The sequence below is a fragment of the Dromiciops gliroides genome, chromosome 4, assembly GCF_019393635.1.
Source record: "Dromiciops gliroides isolate mDroGli1 chromosome 4, mDroGli1.pri, whole genome shotgun sequence".
NCBI classification, from domain to species: domain Eukaryota; kingdom Metazoa; phylum Chordata; class Mammalia; order Microbiotheria; family Microbiotheriidae; genus Dromiciops; species Dromiciops gliroides.
Window position 1 is genome coordinate 294,210,812 of NC_057864.1, and position 24,820 is coordinate 294,235,631.

Consider the following 24,820-nt stretch of genomic DNA (forward strand, 5'->3'; position numbering starts at 1 on the left):
TTCTAGCTCTATAAAATAATTTTTAGGTAGTCTGATTGGTATGGCACTGAATAGGTAAATTAATTTAGGTAGAATTGTCAATGACAAATTTTTAAGCTTTTATTGATTTTTTTTATCACAGTTTGCCAAAAACCTATCCTTTCTCCTACATTGGCAAAACCTGGAATGTGGAACATTCTTCTCCTTTAGTCTTTCTTTGCCCCACCTACCCCATTCTAACCTCCCATTCTTGGCCCCTTTCTACCAAAAGGAGAATATGTCTGTTCTTCAAGAAGAAAATCCAATGACAGTTTAAGAAATTACTTTATTAATATGACAGCAACTGTAAGTCTTGGTTCTTTCTAAGTGTAATCTTATTCCTCAAACACTGGAAACATATTATTTCTTTGAAATTCAATTTGCCTTAACAGAAATTCTTTACTAGTTTTGTCAATGAAGTCACGGCTAAACAGATTATATCTAGGAATAAAAAAATGTACAAGTTGTTCTATCCGGAGACACTGCAGAAAATAACTCACACAGTTATCAAAACACTGTTCTAGGTCTCCTGATTGCCACTGACTGTCATCGGGCTTCTGAGCACAAAGGTGAAAGAAGGCAGTTTTCATATGATAGGAATGGAATTTGTCTAGCTCCTTCCGCTTCTCAAACTTCTTTTTCAGCTTTTCAAGAAGATATTTCATCAACTTTAAACATTTTTTCCTGTTAAAGAAAAAGCAATTATAAGGCTGTCACTTTTGCTGTCTTGTATTCTAATTGTTTTGAGCTAATTTCTCCCAGAATAGATTGCAATGGTTTGTGGGTGGGAACTATGTTTTATATGGCAGTATTAATATATTGATGGGAATAAAGCAGGTACAGAATACCATGTTGTAGGGTTTGGGGTTCTTTTTATTTGGGAGGTGAGGGTACAGATTGTTTCTTCATACATCAAAACCCAAACAATCTTTCTGATAGCAAATTGTTTTTTTTTTTAATTTAACACTATTCTGTACTGTATTCAAAAATCTTGAAACCTGCTTTCAAAGGCAATTGAATGATTCCTCTAAACCTAGGTTTAAAGTATGCTGAATTAACCCTTTGGGGGCATAGTAATGGTAAGATTTGTAGAAAGAACCTTCATAATTTTTTTTTAAAATCCCTCCAAGAGGGAGCGCTAGGTGGCGCAGTGCATAAAGCACCACCGCTAGATTCAGGAGGACCTGAGTTCAGATTTGACCTCAGACACTTGACACAACTAGCTGTGTGACCCTGGGCAAGTCACTTAACCCTCATTGCCCCGCCCCTCCCCCCCAAAAAATCAATCCAAGAAAGCACTTGCTACTAAAAGGAACTGCTAGCCCCAGTAAATAGAAAGAACAACAAAAACAAAACAACAAAACACTACAGTTCCTGTTCTACATTCTAATGCCCATCTAACAAAGAAGCATGAAAATCACGCGCAGAACTCACCTGCAACATGGCACTCCATTCGTTTCACAGCATGTTTTAGAACTGCCATGATTCCTTAGTATGTCCTTCTCGATGTGTGAGAAGGAAAGCCGCCATGTGTCTGCTGAATTTTTTTTTTAAAATAGAAAAGTGTCACTTTACCAAAAATATTTTGTTCCATCTATACGAGTAAATAGTCAATCAATTCTATCCAACAAAACACCGTCCTAATGTTAGGAAATATCTGTAACTTTAATAGGTTTGATTTCATACACATCATAAAAAGCACAGCAAGGCAGGGTTATTTTACCTGGAATTGAAGAGAATTTGAAAGGTCATCTTGCCCCATGCCCTTATTTTACAGATGAAGGCACTGAGGCCCAGAGAAACTAAGTGATTTGACTGAGGTCTAGCACCTAATTAATTAGTAGCAGAACCCCCAGATGGGGGAAAGGTGATATAGTATATGGAAAAAACCTGGGTTTGAATCCTAGTTAAGACGTTTACTGGCTGGGTAGCCATAAGTAAGTCATTTAATATCTCTAAGCCTCAGTTTTTCCAACTGTAAAAGGTGGATACTATCTTCTTCACAGGTTCCTTGTGAGGAAAGAATATATAAAAGTGAAGCTATTTGGGAATAAGGATCACTAAGGTGAAGATCAAAGGAAATCAAAGAACTACATAAATACAAGTTATTTCCAGTAAGCAGCATTATTTTAAATTGATGTTTTGAGAAGAAATTCCATTTTAAGCAGAGGGAAATTTTGGTGACCCTTTGGTTATCGTATCACATTTCATATAATATGTATCATATGATTTCCATGTAGCAGTTAATGGCACATAAGACATTTGAGCAGCTTCTCTACCTCAAATCGTTTGCTAAGTAATCAACATGATTTATAAAGTGGTTTAGTTTTCTTTTATTCTGATCAGAAGAAAAAGACAGAAAGCATCTGAAGTATCTCTGATTCTGATTTCATGAAAATATATAAGCTCAACAGCATGAGAAAACAGCACTCAGAATGGCAGCAGCACTGAAAAGGCAGAAAATGACTAACCCTCTGTTTTCACCAATACTGGTTGGACCAAAAGTTCTTAACCTTCTTGTGTCACAGACTCTTTTGTTAAAGAGTATGGACGCCTTCTCAGAATCATATTTTTAAATGCATAAAGTAAACTATAAATATATATACATATATATGCATGAATTAATGTTCTTAGTATTTAATATTTAAAATACCTTGAAGACCATTTCCTCCCTTTGCAGGCTTAGGTACAAGATAAACTGGCCTGTATTTAAATTCCACCTTTACTTTTCTTCCTAGCCAGTTTTCAATTGTTAGGCCCCCCTGTGTACTTTGGGGCCAGCTGCTCCTTGATTCCAAAGCTAGGACTACATCCACTGATATTTCTTCAGGTTTTCTAATTAGAAGGGTTACTGCTGGACTTGTTGGCTTTTTTCTTTCCACGGCAATGTCCATTTCTGTTTAAATATTTAAAAGAAAAGGATAAAGTTTATATAATTTAATTCAATAACATTTATAAAGTGGCTAAGCATTATGCTGAGCACTGGCAAAGAGAAAGAGTTTAGTTAATTATGGTGCCCACCCTCATGGATTTTGCTGTCTCTCAGCACAAGGCTTCTTAAATTTTTTCACTTGAAACCCCTTTTGCCTAAGAAATTTTTACATGACCCTGGGTATATAGGCATATAAAAAGGTATACATAACCTTTTACAGTTGCCAAAACCTTTTACAACCCCCACATTCAGTTATGTGACTCCATGGGGTGACAACCAACAGGTCAAGAAGCTAGCTCTTAGCAGACTATGGCATATATCAAAATATCTATACTTACACATTTACATGGAGCTATGATTTGCCCAATGTGCTAACTCCCTTTTCTAGGGAAAATCACAATCTCTCTGTGCCTATTCATTCTGTGCAATCCTAACTTAATCTTGCTTCCCAAAAACCTCAAGAAGATTCACTCATACTGGAGGCCTTCCTCAGGCTCCTTTAAAATTTCTAGGGTATCACACTTTGGTTGTTCATCTGTTGTTTCCTCACAATTAAAAAAAAATTATTTATTTATTTAGAATTTTTCCCAAGTTACACGTAAAAACAAATTTTCACATCAATTTTTTAAAACTTTGCGTTCCAAATTCTCTTCCCTCTCCCTCCCCACCCCTCCTTAAGAACTCAAGCAATTTGATATGCTATACATGTGCAGTCATGCAAAACATTTCTACATTAGAACTAATCAGTTTACAACTTTACCAAGAGTATATTAATGTCTCATTTTCCCCATATCCCCAACAACATTTGTCATTTTCCTATGCTGTCCTATTATCCAATGCAGTAGATGGTGAGGTAGTACCCAGAACTGTTTTGACCTAAATCTCTCCAATCAATAGTGAGTTAGAGGGGGCAGCTAGATGGCGCAGTGGATAGAGCACTGGCCCTAGAGTCAGGAGTACCTGAGTTCAAATACGGCCTCAGACACTTAACACTTAACTAGCTGTGTGACCCTGGGCAAGTCACTTAACCCCAATTGCCTCACCAAAGTAAATTAATTAATTAATTAAATTAGTGAGTTAGAGCATTTTTTCATATGGCTATCGGTGGCTTTGATTATTTCATCTGAAAACTTCATATCTTTTGATCATCTATCAATTGGGAAATGGCACTCTTTTTAACATCCTCACAATTTTTTTTTAAGAAATGGTGCAGGGGCGGCTAGGTGGCGCAGTGGATAGAGTACCGGCCCTGGAGTCAGGAGTACCTGAGTTCAAATCCGGCCTCAGACACTTAACACTTACTAGCTGTGTGACCCTGGGCAAGTCACTTAACCCCAATTGCCTCACTAAAAAAAAAAAAAAAAAAGGTGCAACACTGTGTGTGTGTGTGTGTGTGTGTGTGTTTCTTTTGCGGGTCAATGAGGGTTAAGTGACTTGCCCAGGGTCACACAGCTAGTAAGCGTCAAGTGTCTGAGACCAGGTTTGAACTCAGGTCCTCCTGAATCTAGGGCCAGTGCTTTATCCACTGCGCCACCTACCTACCCCGTGCAATACTTTTAATGATCTCAAGTTGCTTATCCCCACAAAATATTTTTTCCAACTTAATAGTATTTTTTTCTAACTATATATAAATATAGTTTTCAGCATTCATTTTTGTAAGATTTTGAGTTCCAAATGTTTTTCCCTCCCTCCTTACCTGCCCCCCTTCCTAAGACAGGAAGCAATCTAATATAGGTTACACAGTACAATCATGTTTAACATATTTCCACATTAGTCACCCATAAAATATTTTATACAAATACATATATATGTACAAACACATATATGTATACATATACACATACAGGCACATACAGACACACATATATACATACACATATATGCTTAAATTGTTAAAATTACTGTTAGCTTTTTATAAATAGATTAGGGAAAAGTTTAGGACAAATATAAAAGATAAAAATTTTGACATTTCAAATATATAGCTAACCATCAAAATTCTACAGTGGTGATTCACATTCAACAATTAATAAATGGCTAATGGATATAAACAGAACAATTTTTTAATGTTTTTATTGATTTAGTTTTCTTTTTACATCACTTTTATTTCCAAATATGTCCCTTCCCACCATCACTTACTCCTCCTAGTCCCAAGAGTCATCCTTTCTAACAAAGTGTTGTTTTGTATTCTCAGTACATGACTGGTCTTCTTTCTTTTCCACGAATACATGTCTTTAATAAGATGGCTGGGTAAAGACAGCCAAAGAAAGAGATGAGTAGTAGAAAAAAAATTGTGAAAAGAAATGAGAATGATGCAAGAAAAATGTGAAAAAGGAATTAACAGCTTGGTCAAAGAGGAAAAAAATACTGAAGAAAATAACATTTTAAAATGGCCAAGTGGTAAAAAAAAATTTTTTTAAATTTTAAAATCCAAAAAAATTTAAAAATTAAAATTAAAAAAAATTTTTTAATGGCCAAGTGGTTTTTTACAAAGGCACAAAAATTCACTAAAGAAGAGAACTCCACAGAAAGCAGAATTGACCAAATTGGGGGTAGGGGGGAATGTACAAAAATTCACTGAGGAAAATAATTCCTTAAAAATTTGAATTGGGCAAGGGGAAGCTAATGACCTCATAACACATCAAGAAACAATATATGTCGGGGCAGCTAGGTGGCACAGTAGATAAAGCACTTGCCCTGAATTCAGGAAGACCTGAGTTCAAATCTAGCTCTCAGACACTTGACACTTACTAGCTGTGTGACCCTGGGCAAGTCACTTCACCCCCATTATCCTGCCACCCCCCCAAAAAAAACCCAATATATGTCCTTGATGTTTTTATTATTATTATTATTTTTTTTTTGCGGGGCAATGAGGTTTAAGTGACTTGCCCAGGGTCACACAGCTAGTAAGTGTCAAGTGTCTGGGGCCGGATTTGAACTCAGGTTCTCCTGAATCCAGGGCCAGTGCTTTATTCACTGTGCCACCTACTTGCCCCCTGTCCTTGATGTTTTTAATGACATTTCTCATGTATCATTGGTAAAATGGTTCAGTCTACTTGTGCTCACCAGCCCACCAGGCATCTTTCCATTGATTGGCTCTTGATTTACTTATAATTTTGGTTTTTCTGAAATTGTGTCACATGATTTGCAGCCATATAGCATCCCCAGGAGGCTATTAGTGTTTGTTTTTTAAGTAAGTTTTGGCATCAGAGAGGAGTTTGGTATCATTTAAACATAGTAGTTCCCCAAGTATGATCCTATTGATGTCTTCATAGTTAATCTTGGCCTCAGCTCATTGCCTACCTACATGTCTAAGATACATGTATTACTGGACTAAGTAAAGACTTCCTATCTAGCTGTATGCCATGGGTCTGGGCAACATACAGTTTCACCCACTTTGTTTTTCTTTCTTTTTTTGGATGAAAGGTCAAGTATACCTTGACATTTATTCAGTATTCCATAAATATACACTAACTCTACAAGTAGCCCCAAATAATGGGAGGTAAGGGTAATGAAATGATACAGAATTAGAGAATTTTTTTTTTTGCAGGGCAATGGGGGTTAAGTGACTTGCCCAGGGTCACACAGCTAGTAAGTGTCATGTGTCTGAGGCCGGGTTTTGAACTCAGGTCCTCCTGAATCCAGAGCCGGTGCTTTATCTACTGCGCCACTTAGCTGCCCCAGAATTAGAAAATTTTAGAGGCAAAAGAGGTCTTATAAATTCAATCTAATAAATGTTGAGAGATACATTTGGGGCAGCTAGATGGCATAGTGGATAAAGCACTGGCCCTGGATTCAGGAGGACCTGAGTTCAAATCCAGCCTCAGAAACTTGACACTTACTAGCTGTGTGACTATGGGCAAGTCACTTAACCCTCATTGTACCACAAAAAACAACAACAACAAAATAAGTTCAATCTAATGCCCTCATTTTACAGATGGGGAAATCAAGGCAGAGTAGTGAAGTGAGTGGTCCAAAGTCAGATAGCTTGTTAGGAAGAGGCAGAATAACTCAGGGCCTTGACTTGCTGTCTGGTACAGTATACACTGTAGTAGTAGATGAAAGAGAATAGAATTGGGCATGGCTTTGTCCTGAGGAAACAATGGTACTGCCAGGCCTGAATGCTGTGCCAGGCCCTGGGTGTGAGTCCCCCATGTTGGATGCTCAGACCACAAAGACAAAAATTAACTTTGTCCTCAAGGTGCTTACATACTTTGAGAGGGAATGACAACACAAACACAGAGGAGTCACTACAGACCGTTTACTTGCAAGCACAAATAACAAGAGTGGGGAGATCAGGATAGGCTTCTTGAAGTGGCATTTGGAGTCTCCTTGATGGAAAGGATCCTCCTGTACAGACAACCTAAGACCACTGAGAATCTTCAAAGGAAACCAGCTTCCTTATTCCCAAAGGCCTCTTGTTGTCCCTCTCTTCCCAAGAGAAAAGTGGTTTCAAGCAGACCCAAGAACTAGACCAGTGGAGTCAAGACTGTGTTGTTACTCCAGGAAGACACAGGTGCCTTCACAACTCATCGTTGTTTTGAGAAGATAAACACAATTCAGATAAAGCACGATATTTGTAGGGGCAAGGCTTAGCCATATGAAATCATTCTCCTGCTCCCCTATTCAAGAAAGCTCCCATCACACCCCTCCTATCCTGAATCATGCCTTGGATACACATGCCATAGGAAAAGACTTCCTTATGAGCTGGCCAGGCCCAAAGGCATTACTGGAACCAGAGAGTTTCATGACTCCATTCATTTGATTTCTTTTTTTTTTGATGAGGCAATTGGGGTTAAGTGACTTGCCCAGGGTCACACAGCTTGTAAGTGTAAAGTGTCTGATGCTGGATTTCAACTTAGTTCCTCCTGAATCCAGGCCCGGTGCTCTATCCACTGTGCCACGTAGTTGCCCCTGACTCCATCCATTTGAAATGCCACTTCCCATGCCATCCATTCCCCGGAGCAGGGTGGGGAGGGGGGAGGAAACCTCCAAAATCCAGAAAGGATTACTATAGAAGGGATTATTTTCCTAAAGCCAGAAGAACTTGTTGCTCATATAGTTCCCTCCAACACAGATTCTGTCACAAGCAAAGCCACCTAATAGTGATTCATCTGTAAAAGGTGGTATAGACACGAGTCTCAGCAAGTACAATCCTATACATAAAATATGTTATGAGTGATCTGCATGGGTCATTTGCTTTGTCATCTATCTATCTACATTGTGTGAGCAACATATGTATATCCCCTCTTTCTTGGTGGCAAAAAATTTACACGCTAATAAAATTTTTAAACGGAGAGGTAAAAAAATTGACTAGTGACAGTTTTAGTTGTCTTGCACCTTATCTGCCACAATGCTTTGCACTTAGTAAATGTTCCATAAAGCATTTGTTGATGGAGATAGCTTAAGATTGTACTGTGAAATAAGAGAGTACCTCTCACCAGTGACTAGAGAATTCATGTGTAAGGAGAGACAGCTGTATTGCATTAGAGAATAAGAAAATACCTACTCTGGAATGCAAGAACTGCTTTATTATAATAACTATATAATGGGCAGCTAGGTGGCGCAGTGGATAAAGCACTGGCCTTGGATTCAGGAGGACCTGAGTTCAAATCCAGCCTCAGACACTTGACACTTACTAGCTGTGTGACCCTGGGCAAGTCACTTAACCCTCATTGCCCTGCAAAAATAAAAATAAAATAAAATAAAATATAATAACTATATAAGACAAAAGTTGCAGTCATTCTATACATTTGGAATATTGGCATTCACTTCTGCTGAAGTTGTCAGGTATAGTTTGTGGACTAATTTCAGATCAGATTATTTTATATATGTGAAAATAAAATAATATGATCTGTGAGGGCCAGTATTTGTCACAGGGTAAATTAGGTTTCCTCCACTCCTAACCCTTTTCTGTATGTGTTTGTTTTGTTGGGGTTTTTTTGTGATATAAACTATGTCCTGTTTGCCCAAACAAGGATGCTTTGCAACAATATATAGTCTACAAAAGATGGAACACATTTTCAGCTGGCCATCAGGCTGTTTTAGACAGCCATCTCTCTATTTTAATACTGGGTAAGAATTGTATTCTTCAATCACAAAGTCCTCAGCCTTGAAATCATCAATGGCTTCAACTTTTCAAAGAATTTTGAGCTTGGAGAAAAGTCTTGGTTCTCACTGAAACTGAATTTTCAGTGGCTCAATATGATTCAAGCATATATGAGCATCTACCAGTGTGTGTACAAAATCACCTGGCTTCAGGCCTGTGCCATGAGCAATCATGTGAGCAGGGAATTACTGGAAATGTTGAACCTCACTTTGTTTTTCAAGGGTAGGTGTCTAATCTCATTTACAGTGCTGTGGATTTCACTCAGAAGATTTTGTAATATTTTAGGATTGATGCAATTAGTATAGTATCAGCTGAAAACAGGAGCATTTAGACATTCTCTCCATCAAAAGGAAATCCTTTTCTTTGGATTCTGTGTAAAGCATCTTCTATGACACTGCTTTATAACTTAAACGAACATATGTGTTATGGTTTGATGACTTGCTGTATATGTCAATACCCAGTGTTTTACTAAACAAAGTTAGCTCTATAACCACATCTATAATAGATGTCTTGTATAACTTTAACATATACACAGGAGACACTGTGATATAATGGCCTCAGAGTCAGGAAGACCTGGTTTCAAGTCCCACTTCTGATGCATATTGGCTAAGTGATCTGTGGCAAGGTACTTAACCTCTCAATGTCCTAGGCAACTTTCTAAGATTGGAGAGAAGGTATCAACTTGTCTTGGTAGAAGGAATTTCCTCATCAAAGAATTTCCCCTACCAATAATATCACATGTCTAGTCCTCATCTCCCTGTCCTCTATAAAGCTACATTTTGTCCTATCAAATCAATTGCTTTTTATTTTTAAAGTTTTTTATCAAATGCTTTTTAAAATAAAAAATGACAGGGGCAGCTAGATGGTGCAGTGGTTAAAGCACCGGCCCTGGATTCAGGAGTACCTGAGTTCAAATCCGGCCTCAGACACTTGACACTTACTAGCTGTGTGACCCTGGGCAAGTCACTTAACCCCTGTTGCCTAAAAAAAAATTAAAAAAAAAAATGACAGATATAGCAAGATATGAGAGGTACTGTGGCCCAGTGGATGACATGTTGGATTTGGAGTGAGGAAAACTTGGGCTTAAATCCTGCCTCAGTTGCTTAATAGCTGCCTCAGGCCAAATCCCCTATCTTTCTGAGCATCAGTTTCCTCACCTGTAAAATAAGAATAATTATACCTGCCATATCTACTTCCCAGGGCCATTTTGAGGCTCACATAAAATAATGTGTATACGACACTTTTCAAATTTTAAAGTACTATGTAATTGTAAATTAATATTATTCTCTACAGGTACCGGTCAAGTTTATGACTACAAAGATGTGGCCCGTGGAAAACTACATGAAAAGAATGCTTATTACCTTTCTTGTTATATTGAAGATAATTTTAGTGTTAGAGACTATTTTCACGATTTTATAGACCTGGGGAAATGGACATATGCATTGATAGTTGCTGATGTCACCTCACCACTGTAACTTTTTTTTTTTGTAAAAGCATTCTCGGGGCAGCTAGGTGGTGCAGTGGATACAGCACCGGCCCTGGAGTCAGGAGTACCTGGGTTCAAATCCGGCCTTAGACACTTAACACTTACTAGCTGTGTGACCCTGGGCAAGTCACTTAACCCCAACTGCCTCACTAAAAAAAAAAAGAAAAAGCATTCTCTGATCTTTTGCATTCTTTTGGGAAAAAAAAAAAACAACTAAGGTTCTTGTCCATCCCCATCATTGATAAATAAGAAAATTTTGTCTTTTTAAAGCTATTTTCCAAGTTATGATGTACAGTTAGAAGGACAACATCCATCAGTACATACATCTTGAACAAACACTATAAAAAATAGCTATTTGGATCCAGAATTAAATAGGTAAAGGAGAGTGGAATGAATTGCCTTTGGTAAATTTCAAAGTTCCATTAATAACCCATAACTTCTCCTAGAAACAAAGATCCATCTTTTTTTTTTTTTTTGCAGGCAACGGGGGTTAAATGACTTGCCCAAGGTCACACAGCTAGTAAGTGTCAAGTGTCTGAGGCCGGATTTGAATTCAGGTACTCCTGAATCCAGGGCCGGTGCTTAACCACTGCGCCATCTAGCTGCCCCCCAAAGATCCATCTTTTTAATGCCAATATTCTACTAGTAGTATTGTGTAGTTGTGATTCATGGGAATAGGCTATGAAGACTTTAAAATGAGCATCACAGAATAGAGAAGTACTTGTGTTAGGCAACATATAACATATAGAGAAAAATAAAGAACTGGAATAAAGTATGCCATCCAAAAAAAGTATGATTAAAAAAAAGAATATGGACTGATCAAAAGTAAGAATGGGATAAAACCAAAAGACAGCCTGGGTAAGCCACTGTGATCTTTGTGATGTCAAGAGAAAGTGAAGGTCTTTAGCATGTTTGGTTGATTCCTACCCAAACATCAGCACCCTTACCTTACACTTATGCAAAGACAGAGACAGATGGGTTGTGCTACACATTGCAGGGAGCAACATGAAAATCAATGATGTCACTGTATAATCTCATTCAGTATCTATCATATCTAGAATCTCTTTATTCTTCTTGAAGAAAGTATTCATGATACATAAATGTAGTGCTTCTGAGTAGTACACATTCATTTGAATCCTTTAGTTTCTTTATCTTGAACCATGTTGTGTGACTTTATTTGAACTTTATTTGCCAAGCTGAAGGATTTTGAGCAGAAGTGTGAAAAGATCTATACATAATAAAAATCAGTCTGGCAGTGATATGAAGAACAGATTGAAAAGGTAAAAGAGTAGAAACAGAAGGTTCTCTTTGGAAGTTTTTTCAGTACTCTAGGCTAGTAGTAATTATGTCTTTTACTAGAATGGTGGTAGAAAGAATAGAAAAGAGATGTGAGAAATACTGTGGAGAGGGCAGGTAGGTGGCACAGTGGATAGAGCACCAGCCCTGGATTCAGGAGTACCTGAGTTCAAATCCAACTCAGACACTTGACACTTCCTAGCTGCGTGACCCTGGGCAAGTCACTTAAACCCAATTGCCTCACCAAAAAAAAGAAAGAAAGAAAGAAAGAAATACTGTGGAGATAGAATTGAGAGATTTAGTAACCAACTGGATAGAAGTAAGGAAAAGGAAGCATCAAAGATTTATTGCCAAATTTTCTAATATGGGAGATTGGGAGAATATGGTATCAGCAACCAGAATGAATAAATAGTTATCAGTATCATGCTCCAGAAAGATGAAGGATGATAAGAACTAAAGTAAATTATTGAAACTAGCAGTTACAAAGTCACAAAACAACCACTGTGAGAGTAATTTCACATAGAGTAGAATTGAAATGACTTATTCCTCCCTATCTCCCCTACCACCAATACCAATAGAATGTTCCCCTGCAACAAATAAGTGCAGTCAATTAAAATAGATTAATATATTGGCCTTATGTGAAAATACATCTCATTCTGAACCTACTGTCCACCACCCATTTGCCAACAGGCAGAAGACATGTATAAACAAGTTCTATTTTACTTTATTTTTTGGAAACAGAAAAAACTCTTGTAACAAATAAGCAAAGTCAAGCAAAACAAATCCATGCTGTGACCATGTCCAAAAATATGTCTCTGGGGCAGCTCGGTGGTGCAGTGGATAGAGCACCAGCCCTGGATTCAGGAGTACCTGAGTTCAAATCCGGCCTCAGACACTTGACACTTACTAGCTGTGTGACCTTGGGCAAGTCACTTAAACCTCATTGCCCAACCAAAAAAACAAAAACAAAACCAAAAATACGTCTCTGTAATTGTGTCTGGAGAAGAAAGTTGAGAAATTATGTAATCAGGTTGGAAGAGGCCTCATAAACGTTCTGAAGCCTCTTAAAGAAGAGAAAAATCCATGAACCAATGCTGAAGCCATTGAGAAATGTACCTAACAGTTTCCTATGGGAATGTGGTAAAAAGTTTTAACAGTTGGTTAGATAATGGAGAGATGCCAGTTTTTTTTTTAGGACCACCCTTTTGGGGAGGAGACCAACAGCATGAGCTACACACACCAGTCCGCCTGCGACGCACGCCAGATTGCCTGCTGAGCACTTGACTTCCGGGGTGCGAGCTTAAAAGGCAAGGAGAGAACGGAAGTGGGGCCTTTTTTCCTGCTCTGCTGGTCTCCTGGCTGCGCTGCACAGACCAACGCAGACTGGAGTTTGACTCGGCCCGGCTCTCAGTTAACAGCACGTGCTTGACTCGGTCTCTCTCCCCAAAGGTGGCCTTGGGTTTTGGTGAGTTTTATACAGAATATAGACTAAGCCTAGACTTAAGACGATTTGTATTGTATTTCTACTTTCCTATCCTTCTAATCAACATCACCTTGTGACTACCATACAATAAAAGGTCTATCTAGAAAACCAGAAGCTTCTTCCATTTACTAGTCTGGGAGATAAATTAAGGGAAAAGTTAAGTAGGGTAGATTTATGATCTAATATCCAATTTATATCTCACAGGAATGTAAAGAGAAAACCAACCACATAATCAACACATTTTTATGATATTTCCTGGCAGGCTGTGAAGATGAGTTAATATTTAAGTGTTGTGTTGCTTAATTCTATAATCATAATAAAAGGCAAAAAAATTTAGTATAATCTGTACAGGCGAATCTTTAAGAACAAAGGATAATAATGTCTTACCTTTAATACGTTTTACTTCTTCCTTAATGATTTTCCTAAATTGAGACAACAGCTTAGAAGCTGATAATATTTCATTATCTAAAAAACTGGTCAAAGGGTTCCCTCTTAGATTTCTTTTAAACTTTACAAAGTAAAAAGAACCAGTGTCATCATATTCTACTAATTCAACTCTGGAAACTTCCAATTTAAGCATGACATCGAATTCATTTGGAGCAGAAATCTGTGAAACAACAACAAAAAAAATTACACTGACATACATTATGTATTTTTAATGTTTTGCTGAGTTACCAAAAATTGAATTTTCCTTAGAATTTTCATTTACTAATTCAATTTGCAAAATTCCTAAAATTAAAATTTTATTGCACAAGATTTTGGCCCCAAATTAGTTTTTCTAGGTTTAATTTTCCATTAAAAATTTTTAAGAGGATATTAATCTTCTCACCAATGCAATGGTACAGGAGAGTTCCAGGGGACTCATGATGGAAGGGGATCTCCAAATTCAGAAAAAAAAAAAAAGAACTGTGGAGTATAGATGCTGGTTGAACCATACTATTTCTTTTGTTTTTGATGCTGTTGTTTTTCTATTTTGAGGTTTTTCATCATTGCTCTGATTCTTCTCTTATAACATGACTAATGCAGAAATATGTTTAATGTTTTATATATATATATATAACCTATATCAGATTACCTGCTGTCTAGGGGAGGGGGGAGGGAGGGGAGGGAGGGAGAAAAATCTGAAATTGGAAAGTTTGTATAAACAAATGTTGAGAACTATCTTTACATGTAACTGGAAAAAAATAAAATACTTTTATCAGAAAAAAAAAAGAGGATATTAAGCTCCTAGAATAGGGTAGGACCTTGAATAAATCTTCATTTATTCTTTCTTTGTTTCTTACTGTAGTAAGTAATCATGTTCTTCATTTGTAGTCTTCCTATATTGAGGATGGACCTACTAATGTAGCCACTCTTCCTTGGAGGAGCAGCCCTGCATAAATGAGACAGACTTCCCTTTTCTTTAATCTTTCGCTCACCTCACTGGTATTCAATATAGGTCCTCAGGTGTCCAGGTCCATAGGGAGATAAGATGGGACAGTGGAAAGAGTCAAAAGACCAGAGTTCAAATGTTACCTCTAATGCTTACTATCTATATGCTTTGGGCAAGTCATTTTAAACTCCTTGCGCCTCAGTTTCCTCATCTATAAAATGAAGAGATTAGACTAGATAGTCTCTAAGGTCTCATCCGACTATGGTCCTGTTCTCTTTCCCTTCTTCTTTATTAAAACTTCCCAAGATAGGATCCAGTATCCTCATTTATCGTAAATTACAAGTCACTTACTTGAAATGGCCTACTGTAATGTAACTGTAATAACCTACTAATCTTTTTGGTTTTGTTTGTTTTGGGTTTTTTTGGTGGGGCAATGAGGGTTAAGTGACTTGCCCAGGATCACACAGCTAGTAAGTGTCGAGTATCTGAGGCCGGATTTGAACACAGGTTCTCCTGAATCCAAGGCCGGTGCCTTATCCACTGTGCCAACTAGCTGCCCTCATGACCTACTAATGTTTTTTTTGTTTTGGGGGGGTTTTTTTAGTGTGGCAATTGGGGTTAAGTGATTTGCCCAGGGTCACACAGCTAGTAAGTGTCAAGTGTCTGAGGTCGGATTTGAACTCAGGTTCTCCTGAATCCAAGGTCAGTGTCTTATCCACTGTGCCACCTAGCTGCCCTCATGACCTAATAATCTTTTTTTTGTTTTTTGGGGTTTTTTTAGTGAGGCAGTTGGGGTTAAGTGACTTGCCCAGGGTCACACACCTAGTAAGTGTTAAGAGTCTGAGGTCGGATTTGAACTCAGGTACTCCTGACTCCAGGGCCAGTGCTCTATCCACTGCGCCACCTAGCCACCCCATGACCTACTAATCTTATGGAGAGAAGAACAGAGGTCTTCCCATCTGAAAATGTGATCAAGGACTAATGTCTTATGAACATATATCTCTTAGAATTTCAGACATTCACCCATCAGGTAGGGGAGCAATTTGTGTTGTTATTTTTAACAAGGGAGCCTTCTTCCTTTGACGCTGCTTTCTTATAGGCTCCTGTTTTTGGATGGGGCCTCCATGCTTTTAATCAGTTTTCTGATGCCAACCTTTTTTATTTTTATTTTTTTGGTCTCCCTTTCCATCAATCTAGCTATGGCTCATTTGCCTTGCTTAGCAGAGGAATCAAAGTACCAGTGGCTTTAGCCCTATCTGGATGGAAAGTTATATAAATCATTCCAACCATGCTAAAAATTGGAATGTGGTCTGGGAACATTTCAACTTGCTAACCATTTATCAGTATTTATCAATCTAAAGAATGAGAATAAAGGCAAATAGTAATGCAAAGGGGTAAAAGGGCAGCCTTCTCAGTCCTTTTGACATACCATGTTGGTGGTTAATATTCTGCCTATCAGTAAGGCCATTGGCACACATTTTTGAGACAGGTGACTTGGCTTAGTGATAAAGTCTAGTGTCTCATAGCAAGAGAATTAACTAGCCACACAGGTTCTATCCTCATTACTCCTCCCTACCACATTGGTTGAGGATAGATTTTCTATCTATCCTCTTGATTATCAAAAAAGTTTAAGTCCCCAAATAGGTGGCACAGAGATATGGACCTGGAGTCGGGAAGACTGGTATTCAAATCTAGGCTCAGATACTTATTAGCTGTGTGACCCTGAATAAATTACTTAACCTCTGTCTGCCTCCATTTCCTTATCTTTAAAATAGAGATAAAAATTTGTATTTCTAATTGCTTACATCAATAAAATAGGAAAAAAAGCAGATCAATGAATTGGGCATGCAACGAAAAAAACTAGAAAAAGAACAAATTAAAAATCCCCAATTAAACACCAAATTAGAAATCCTGAAAATCAAAGGAGAGATTAATAAAGTTGAAAGTAAGAAGACATTTCAACTAATAAATAAAACTAGAATCAATCAATAAATAAATAAAACTAGACACTGGTTTTATGAAAAAAAAAATAGATGAACCATTGGTAAATAAGATTTTTAAAAAGGAAAGAATAAAATCGAAACGATAAATAGCACCTCCCAGATTTTAGTAAGGATAAAATGAAATAATTTTTGTAAAGTGCTCTGCACACCTTAAAGCATTATTTAAATGCTAGTTAGTAATGTTATCATTATTCAACATCCTTTGAAACCTTGACTCATTTATACATTTGAAGTCCCCAACCTTATTTTGTTTTCTGGTTAGGATTCTTTTTTATATTGGACTAGTCTTTGCAGGTACTTTTGTAAACAAAATAATAGCTCATTTATCAACCAGAGGCAGAGAATTATCCAAATAATTGAATGGGGCTGCTTAGTATAGTGGAAGGAATGTTGGACTTAGAGTTGGAGGATCTTCTTTCAATTTTAGTTTTTGCTACTTCCTATAGTTGTGAACTTAGGCAAGACATTGGGAGAAAATACTATTATCTATTATAACCTTTCTATTTCCTTATTTATGGAGCAGCCCTTGCAGGTCAGTCAGGCAGTCTCTGAAGGACATTGCTAATAGATGAGATTGCCCAAATCCTCTGGGTACATGCTCTTCAATCTAGGGCAGGACCCCACCCAAGCAGAAGACCTTATAAACGGAATCTAATAGGGGTGAATTCTTGTCTTTAGGAAGTAAGTCTGTGCCCTTGCTGACCCTCCATTAGAATTTAAGGTGACCCAGCTTACGAAGAAGAAAACCAACCAGAGTAGTCTAGGTAGAAATGGATTCCTTTGTCCAGATTGCTGAAGGAGGCTGAATCTCATGATCAAGTCATGTTGTTGCAGGAGGAGCTGAAGGCTTTTAGCCCACTTCTTCATCAAAATATCCACCCCCTCAATAATTGTTCATCAATCAGGGCTGATTTTCATGTGTCATGGGGACCTACCTCCTTTTCCAAAGGAAGCATTCAGGGATCTCTCTACAGAGAGATAGAGAGAGAGAGCGCACTATCAATTTATTATTTGCTGGCCTAATTAATAAATTGATTATTAATAACCCAGAAACTCTGTTTCTCAGGCTTTTCCTTAGTTACAACATCTAGCTTCTTAGAGACTTTTTATTTACTTGTAAAATGAGGATAAAAATGAAACATTGACTATTGTATATAAAGCACTTTGTAGATTGTAAAATATTATATAAATGTCATTGTTTCCAGGTAACTAGAGCTTTACTTCTTTTTAAATTAAATTTTATTGGGGCAGCTAGGTGGCACAGTGGATAGAGCACCAGCCCTGGAGTCAGGAGGACCTGAGTTCAAATCTGGCCTCAGACACTTGACACTTACTGGCTGTGTGACCCTGAGCAAGTCACTTAACCCCAATTGCCTCACCAAAAAAAAACAACAACGCGATTGTAAAGTGTGAGAGAGGACATAACATCACTGGCTATGAGAGGCTTTTGTTGTTGTTGTTGTTGTTTTTGCAGGGCAATGGGGGTTAAGTGAATTGCCCAGGGTCACACAGCTAGTAACTGTCAAGTATCTGAGGCCAGATTGTCAGGTACTCCTGAATTCAGGGCCAGTGCTTTATCCACTGCACCACCTAGCCGCCCCCTATGAGAGGCTTTTAAAAGCTAAACAGAGGGGGCAGCTAGGTGGCGCAGTGGATAGAGCACCGGCCCTGGAGTCAGGAGGACCTGAGTTCAAATCCGGCCTCAGACACTTAACACTTACTAGCTGTGTGACCCTGGGCAAGTCACTGAACCCCAACTGCCTCACTAAAAAAAAAAAGAGAGAGAGAGAGAAAGAGAAAGCTAAACAGAGGGGTTGGGCAGCTGGGTGGTGCAGTGGATAAAGCCCTGGCTTCAAATCCAGCCTCGGACACTTGACACTTACTAGCTGTGTGACCCTGGGCACATCACTTAACCCTCATTGCCCTACGCTAAATTAAATTTAAAAAACAGAGGGGTTTATATTTACCTTTGAAGCAACAAGAAGCCACTGGAGTTGATTGAAATGGAGAGTTACACAGGTCAGATACAAAGTTAAGTTAAATTACTTTGGGAACAATATGTAAGATGAAGTGGAACAATGAGAAACTTGGTGCGAGACCAGTTAGAAAGAGTCTGCAATAATCTAAGTGAGAGATGATGAGAGCCTGAATAGGTGGTAGCTTTGAGGGAAGGGGTCAGATGTAAGAGATTTTGTGAAAGTCAAAATAACAAAATTTGAAAATTAATTAAATATATGGGGTGAGGGAGAGTGGAGGGGTCCAGAATAATGCCAAGATTCTGAGCCTAAGAGACTATAAGAATGGTGGTACCCTTGATAGAAATAGGGAAGTTTAGAAAAGGGGAAGCGTTAGAGGAAAATGATAATGGGTTCAGTTTTAGACATATTGAGCTTAAGATGTCTCTAGAATATCCAGGCTGAAAGGTACAACAAGCAATTGGTGATGTGGAATTGAAGGTCAGTGGATCAACTACTGTTAAATATATGAATCCATTAGTTATCTGCATAGAGATGGTATTTGAATCCATGGGAGCTAATGAGGTTACCAAGAGAAAGAACATAGAGGGAAAAGAGAAGAATGCCTAAAACAAAACCCTGGGAGCACTCACAGTTAAGGGACATGATAGGGATAATGAACCAGCAAAGGAGATTGAGGAGTGGTAAAACAGATTTTGAAAGGAGGAAAGATCAGCAATGGGAGTACTGATTTTGACACAGTAGTGTTATATATGGAGTTTTATTTTCTTAATATTATATTATTTCTTCTCTCTCTCTCTCTCTCTCTCTCTCTCTCTCTCTCTCGGGTGGGGCAATGAGGGTTAAGTGACTTGTCCAGGGTCACACAGCTAGTAAGTGTCAAGTGTCTGAGGTCGGATTTGAACTCAGGTCCTCCTGAATCCAGGGTGGGCACTTTATCCACTGTGCCACCTAGTTGCCCCCTCCATCTTTCTCTTTTTTTTTTTTTTTTTTTGGTGAGGCAATTGGGGTTAAGTGACTTGCCCAGGGTCACACAGCTAGTTAAGTGTTAAGTGTCTGAGGCCAGATTTGAACTCAGGTCCTCCTGACTCCAGGGCCGGTGCTCTATCCACTGCGCCACCTAACTGCCCCATATCTATCTCTTTTTAACACCAAAGTTTTTATTGTTCAGAGGACCTAAGTTAAAATCCCACTTCTGACACTAACTCTATACTTTTGTATAAATCATTAAAGTTCTCTGGACCTCAGTGTTTCTTTTTTCATCTAAAAAAAGGGAAAGATTGCACCACATGGTCTCTAAAGTCTCTTCTGGCTCTAAATTTATCATCCTATGAAAGCATTTGCTTCATAGGGATCTAGAAATTTTCTTCTACAGAACCTCTGGTCATGTTTCTTCTTAGGAATCCCCCATACCTTACACGAAACATTCCCACAATATTTTGATTACTAAAGTCTGTAAATCCAAAGTGCCTTGTACATGATAGACACCCCAGAAATCATTGTTGAGTAAATGAATGAATAAATGAACCTTCCTCTGTTCACAATACTTTACCATTGTTGGTACTCAGTAGTAACTTAATTAAACTAGTTATAGCTTAATAACTGCTGCTTTTAGGGAATTCTTTTGCAAATAACTCTCAGTTTTACTTAGAAATATTAACATATGGAAATTTAAGTTTTATTTTCACAAAATAAAATGATATCTGATATTAAATGCAGAATTATACTGCAGGATCCCTCAAGATTTAGAGGAAATTCACCAGGCAACCTAGACTGTCTTGGGTATTATAAAGAAGTAAGGCATTAAGTTTCCTACCATCACAGATCAGTTTTTTTAAAGTGTCGTTGAAAGTTTTGAGGAGTTGTACCTTTTGTCCTAAGGTTTTACAGTTCCCCTACAGCTGTCATGTTGATGACATGCAAACTATTATGGGTAATTTCCACTATACTCTTTGCTAAATTCACTGTTCTTTTGTAATTAAAACGTCCACCTCTAAACATGAGTTGGAAGAAGTCTTTACCTGAGGAGAGTGGCAACAGGAGTATCATTGGCTCCAGGAGAAACAAGCACCACCCTTTTTCCCCCACGGCCCTCTCCCCCCTCCCCCCTCCTCCCATCCAAGATTTTCAAGATCATAAGGTTTAGAGTAGGAAGTGAGTTCAGCATTCATTCTAATCTAACTTCTAATGTAGAGCGAGGTTCTCAAGAGAGAACCTGGTTTTAAATTCCGCCCTCAGGTTGATTATTTGTGGAACTGGAGAAAAGGCCCTTAACCTCTCAGTGCCCCCAGGCCTCTAAGACTGAGGCGTGGCAATTGAAAAGGATAAATCTTTCTCGAAGAGGACCATGACATCTAGGTGATGCCATGACTTGCACTAAATTGGATTTAAGTGAGAGAGGGCTGTCCAAAGTCACCAACCTCACTCTCTCCTCCAGAGGTATCTGGGTAAAATGGCAAGATATATACATCAGGCCGACTGGAGATGGCCCCGGATGTTTAAGGCAAATTGGGATTAAGTGACTTGTCCAGGGTCGCACAGTCAGCAAACTTCTGAGGTGAAATCTGAACTCAGGTCCTCTTGACTCCAAGGCCAGTGCGTAATCCACTGCGCCCAGAACAGAGTAGATGGAGTTATGGAATTAAAGGCAACAAGACTGGTTACAGACCTAAGGCACAGGGAACAACATGATTGGTTGGAAGTTTGGTAATGGGTGGAGCTAATCAATGACACCCCCAGCCCCCTCTCATGAGACTAAGAAGTGATCATTGTTTGAGTCCAGGTATGAGATAGTAGCCCATACTTTTGGACAGCGGACCAGACATCCTTGAAAGATAACCTGGTAGAGTAAAGATACTAGGCCCAAACTCTTTCTGTTCACACAGATTCCCCAAGGTTAGCAAAATTCTTTGAGGAAGAGAACTAGATTTTTTAACTTAACACATTACAGGCCAACTGAACTCTGAACCAAGTTCAGAGACAGAGAACTATGACTTAAGCAGTTACCCGACAAAATCAATTTATTGAAAATAGGATCAATAAGAAAATGATACTGGATCAGTCTTAATCTTCTCAGACAGAAGTTTCCAAACTAGCGATTCCTTATGCCAACAAAATCCCAGATCTGGACAAAAATAATGACATGAAATTTATTCATTTTAGTCTATCATAAGGTTTTATTATAGTTTTCTCCTCCCTCCTACTTTTTTTGCACTCCTAAGTGTCAGTTATCAAAATTATTTGAATTCCTCCTCTGTCCCTTGACCAAACAAGTCACTTCATCTTTGTGAGCCTCTGTTTCCTCATCTGTAACATGGGGAATCTAATGCCTCTGGTACCCACATTCCAGGACTCTTGTGAGATTAAAATATAATGTGTGCATTTAAATGCCATACAAGAATCAGTTACAATTTCACATTTGAGAAAACCTACTCCCATGAAAGTTAAACGACTTGCTCAAAAGGTAATTAAGTATCGAGGATGAGATGTAAACCATTTCCCATTCCAAATCCAGCTTTCGTTCTCGAATACCCCGTAGAGAAATGAGCAGCTACTGTGCAAAAGAGGAAAAGGGGAATTGAGGTTTCAGTGAAAGGGGGCCTGCAGAAAGCTCGGAGGTAATGTATGTAAATGTTAAAGAAAGATTTATAAGGAAGCCAGTTAATCTCTTTCTCAATGGAGAGGTACGGAGGTCGGGGTGAGCAGACCCTTAGTCAACTCACCTTAACCTGCTCGTAGTAGCTGCCGGTGCCCAGAGTCGAAATGCCTTCGAAGGCCGGGTCCCAGAGGGGCAGCCGCCGCTGCAGGTGGTCGATGAGACTGTTCACCAACGCGCAGGCTTGGGATGTCTCAGGGCGCCGGAGCTTCAGTTTCTCCACTACAGGATGTAGCCTCCTGCCAACGAAGTTCTGACGGAGGACCCCCTTCTCCCCTTCCGCAGGCCCCGTCTTTTCCTTGGGCAAGATTCCCGGTTCGTTGGATAGGGGCATCGGGACTCCAGAGGGGCGATCCTCCTTGAGGGCTGCTCTCCTGTCCCGCAGAGTATGTCTGTCCCCTGAGTCGGAAAACCCCTTCTTAGTGGACTGAGACCTCGGGGCCCTGGCAGGGAGTTTCTCCTCGAGGACAGGGGGTTGTTTGTCCTGGAGGACAGGGGGTTGTTTGTCCTGGAGGACAGGGGGTTGTTTGTCCTGGAGGACAGGGGGTTGTTTGTCCTGGAGGACAGGGGGTTGTTTGTCCTGGAGGACAGGGGGTTGTTTGTCCTGGAGGACAGGGGGTTGTTTGTCCTGGAGGACAGGGGGTGTCTTCTTCCTCAGAGATTCCGACTCACTGGAGAGAGAGCCCTTGCCTGCGGCGGCGTCCGTAAGGTCCGGGGCAGCCTGAGAGGGAACTTGGGGAGCCCGGGGTCGTGCTGTCCGCGTCTTGCAAGAACCTCGGGTTGAACCCTTGCGCCTGGCTGCTGGAGCTCTCGTCGCTGTCCCCTCCATCTCAGACCACCCGAGCTCTCCTGGGTCTCCCGCCTTCGCTTCCCTAGGAGAAAAGAGGCTTTCCGGGAAGAGGCGGGAATGAGGGTGTGGAGTGCGGGGTTGGGGCCGACTGGAGAGGCGGGCGAGGGAAGGTGGATTCTAAGGAAATGAAACTCAAAAAACAGGCGGGAAGTCTGCTGAACCAGAACGTAGATTTCAGGGAAACCCCCAGTTGTTCTAAGGTTCCCTCTTTGAGGAAACTAACTGGTACGAGGTAAAATAGTTAAATTCATTGACATACAATAAACTTTATAACTTTTTACAGTTCAAAAAAAACTTTTAGTAAGCAGTATTTCCTTATGCTAGTCACTTGCTTTGTACAATTTGGCTTAGGGTCGGCAAGATTTCAATACATTCTTTCATTCTCCATCATGGAATCACACTTTTATCACATTGTGTATTAAGCATACCTTTGAGAGTTCATTTTTTCAAGTCTAGTCTTGATTATAGCTCATAGGCTTTCTCTTTTAAATTACATTTTATTGATATCTTTTTGTTTTTACATTGCCTAGATGGGGGGGGGGGGAGCACCCTTCCCTCTTCACCCTCCCAGGGAGTTATCCCTTATAATAGTTTTTAAAAGAAAAGGTTAAAAAGAAAAAAAAGAAAGAAAGAAAAGGTAAAGAAAAAAATCATCAAAACTGATCAATACCGAGCAGCTAGGTGGCACCGTGGATGAAGCACTGGCCCTGGATTCAGGAGGACCTGAGTTGAAATCCGGCCTCAGACACTTGACACTTACTAGCTGTGTGACCCTGGGCAAGTCACAACTCTCATTGCTCCGCAAAAACAAAACAAAACAAAACAAAAAACCTGATCAATACATAAAAAAAAAACATTTGGTTATATGCAATGTTCCATACACCCTTTCCACCCCCACTGTCACCTCCCTAAAGGATTTGAAGAGGGACAATGTGTTCTCATCTCACCCTTTATAAGGGAAAGAAGAGCCTCCCTCACATGTAAGGAGGCCCACCTGTAGCAAGGGTTGTCCTTGTGTGTGGCTCTAAGGGAGACAAAATAGACATCTCTAGTCTCTTCTCCCCCCACTTTTCTCTAAGTGAGACTTTCATTACTGCCAGAAGGGAAGTCAGAGGTTAAGAGAGATCACCAGGCTCTCCTCAGAGAGAAAGGGACCCAGGCTAGAATTATAACCATTTGCTCCCTTAAATATTTAGTCTAGGGAACATGATGGGGCTCCATCAAACTTCTGATCACTTTCTCAATTTGTGGGAGGGAAACTCTAAATTATAAATCCAAGTTTGACTCCTTTTCCACCAAACACCAGTTCCACAATGAACTCATACAGCAAATAGCAATGAAAACCCATTTATCCAAATTGATAGCAAAACAAAAATCAGAGAAGGTAGACTATAACCCTCACAAAGAATCAAAAAAGGAGACTACATACCACAAAATACAGAGTGAAGTAGTTTTACCATTGAGAGAGAAGTAACTCCGCTCAACAAAGAGACCCTCCTTGGTCTCATCCAAGTGGAAGCTCCCTGAAGTGTAGCAAGAGGAGATAGGAACATGCTGAAGACTGCCAACTCTTCTCATGTCTTTCCAGAGTCTTCCTTTCAGCAACCTAAAGTAAGGTTAGCCTATTCCATGCTCTCTCTTGA

The 24,820-nt window shown here is 39.3% G+C and overlaps 1 protein-coding gene across 1 annotated transcript; it reads right to left on the bottom strand.

The window, feature by feature from the left end:
- CGAS (cyclic GMP-AMP synthase) lies at positions 1-23,215 on the bottom strand. Its single transcript, XM_043964488.1, has 5 exons — positions 22,395-23,215; positions 13,709-13,928; positions 2,672-2,914; positions 1,453-1,555; positions 1-702 (listed from the first exon to the last, which is right to left on the bottom strand). Exons 1-5 carry the CDS (start codon positions 23,154-23,156, stop codon positions 354-356), a joined length of 1,677 nt encoding a protein of 558 aa, XP_043820423.1. The 5' UTR covers positions 23,157-23,215; the 3' UTR covers positions 1-353.
- Positions 23,216-24,820: the final 1,605 nt, after the last annotated feature.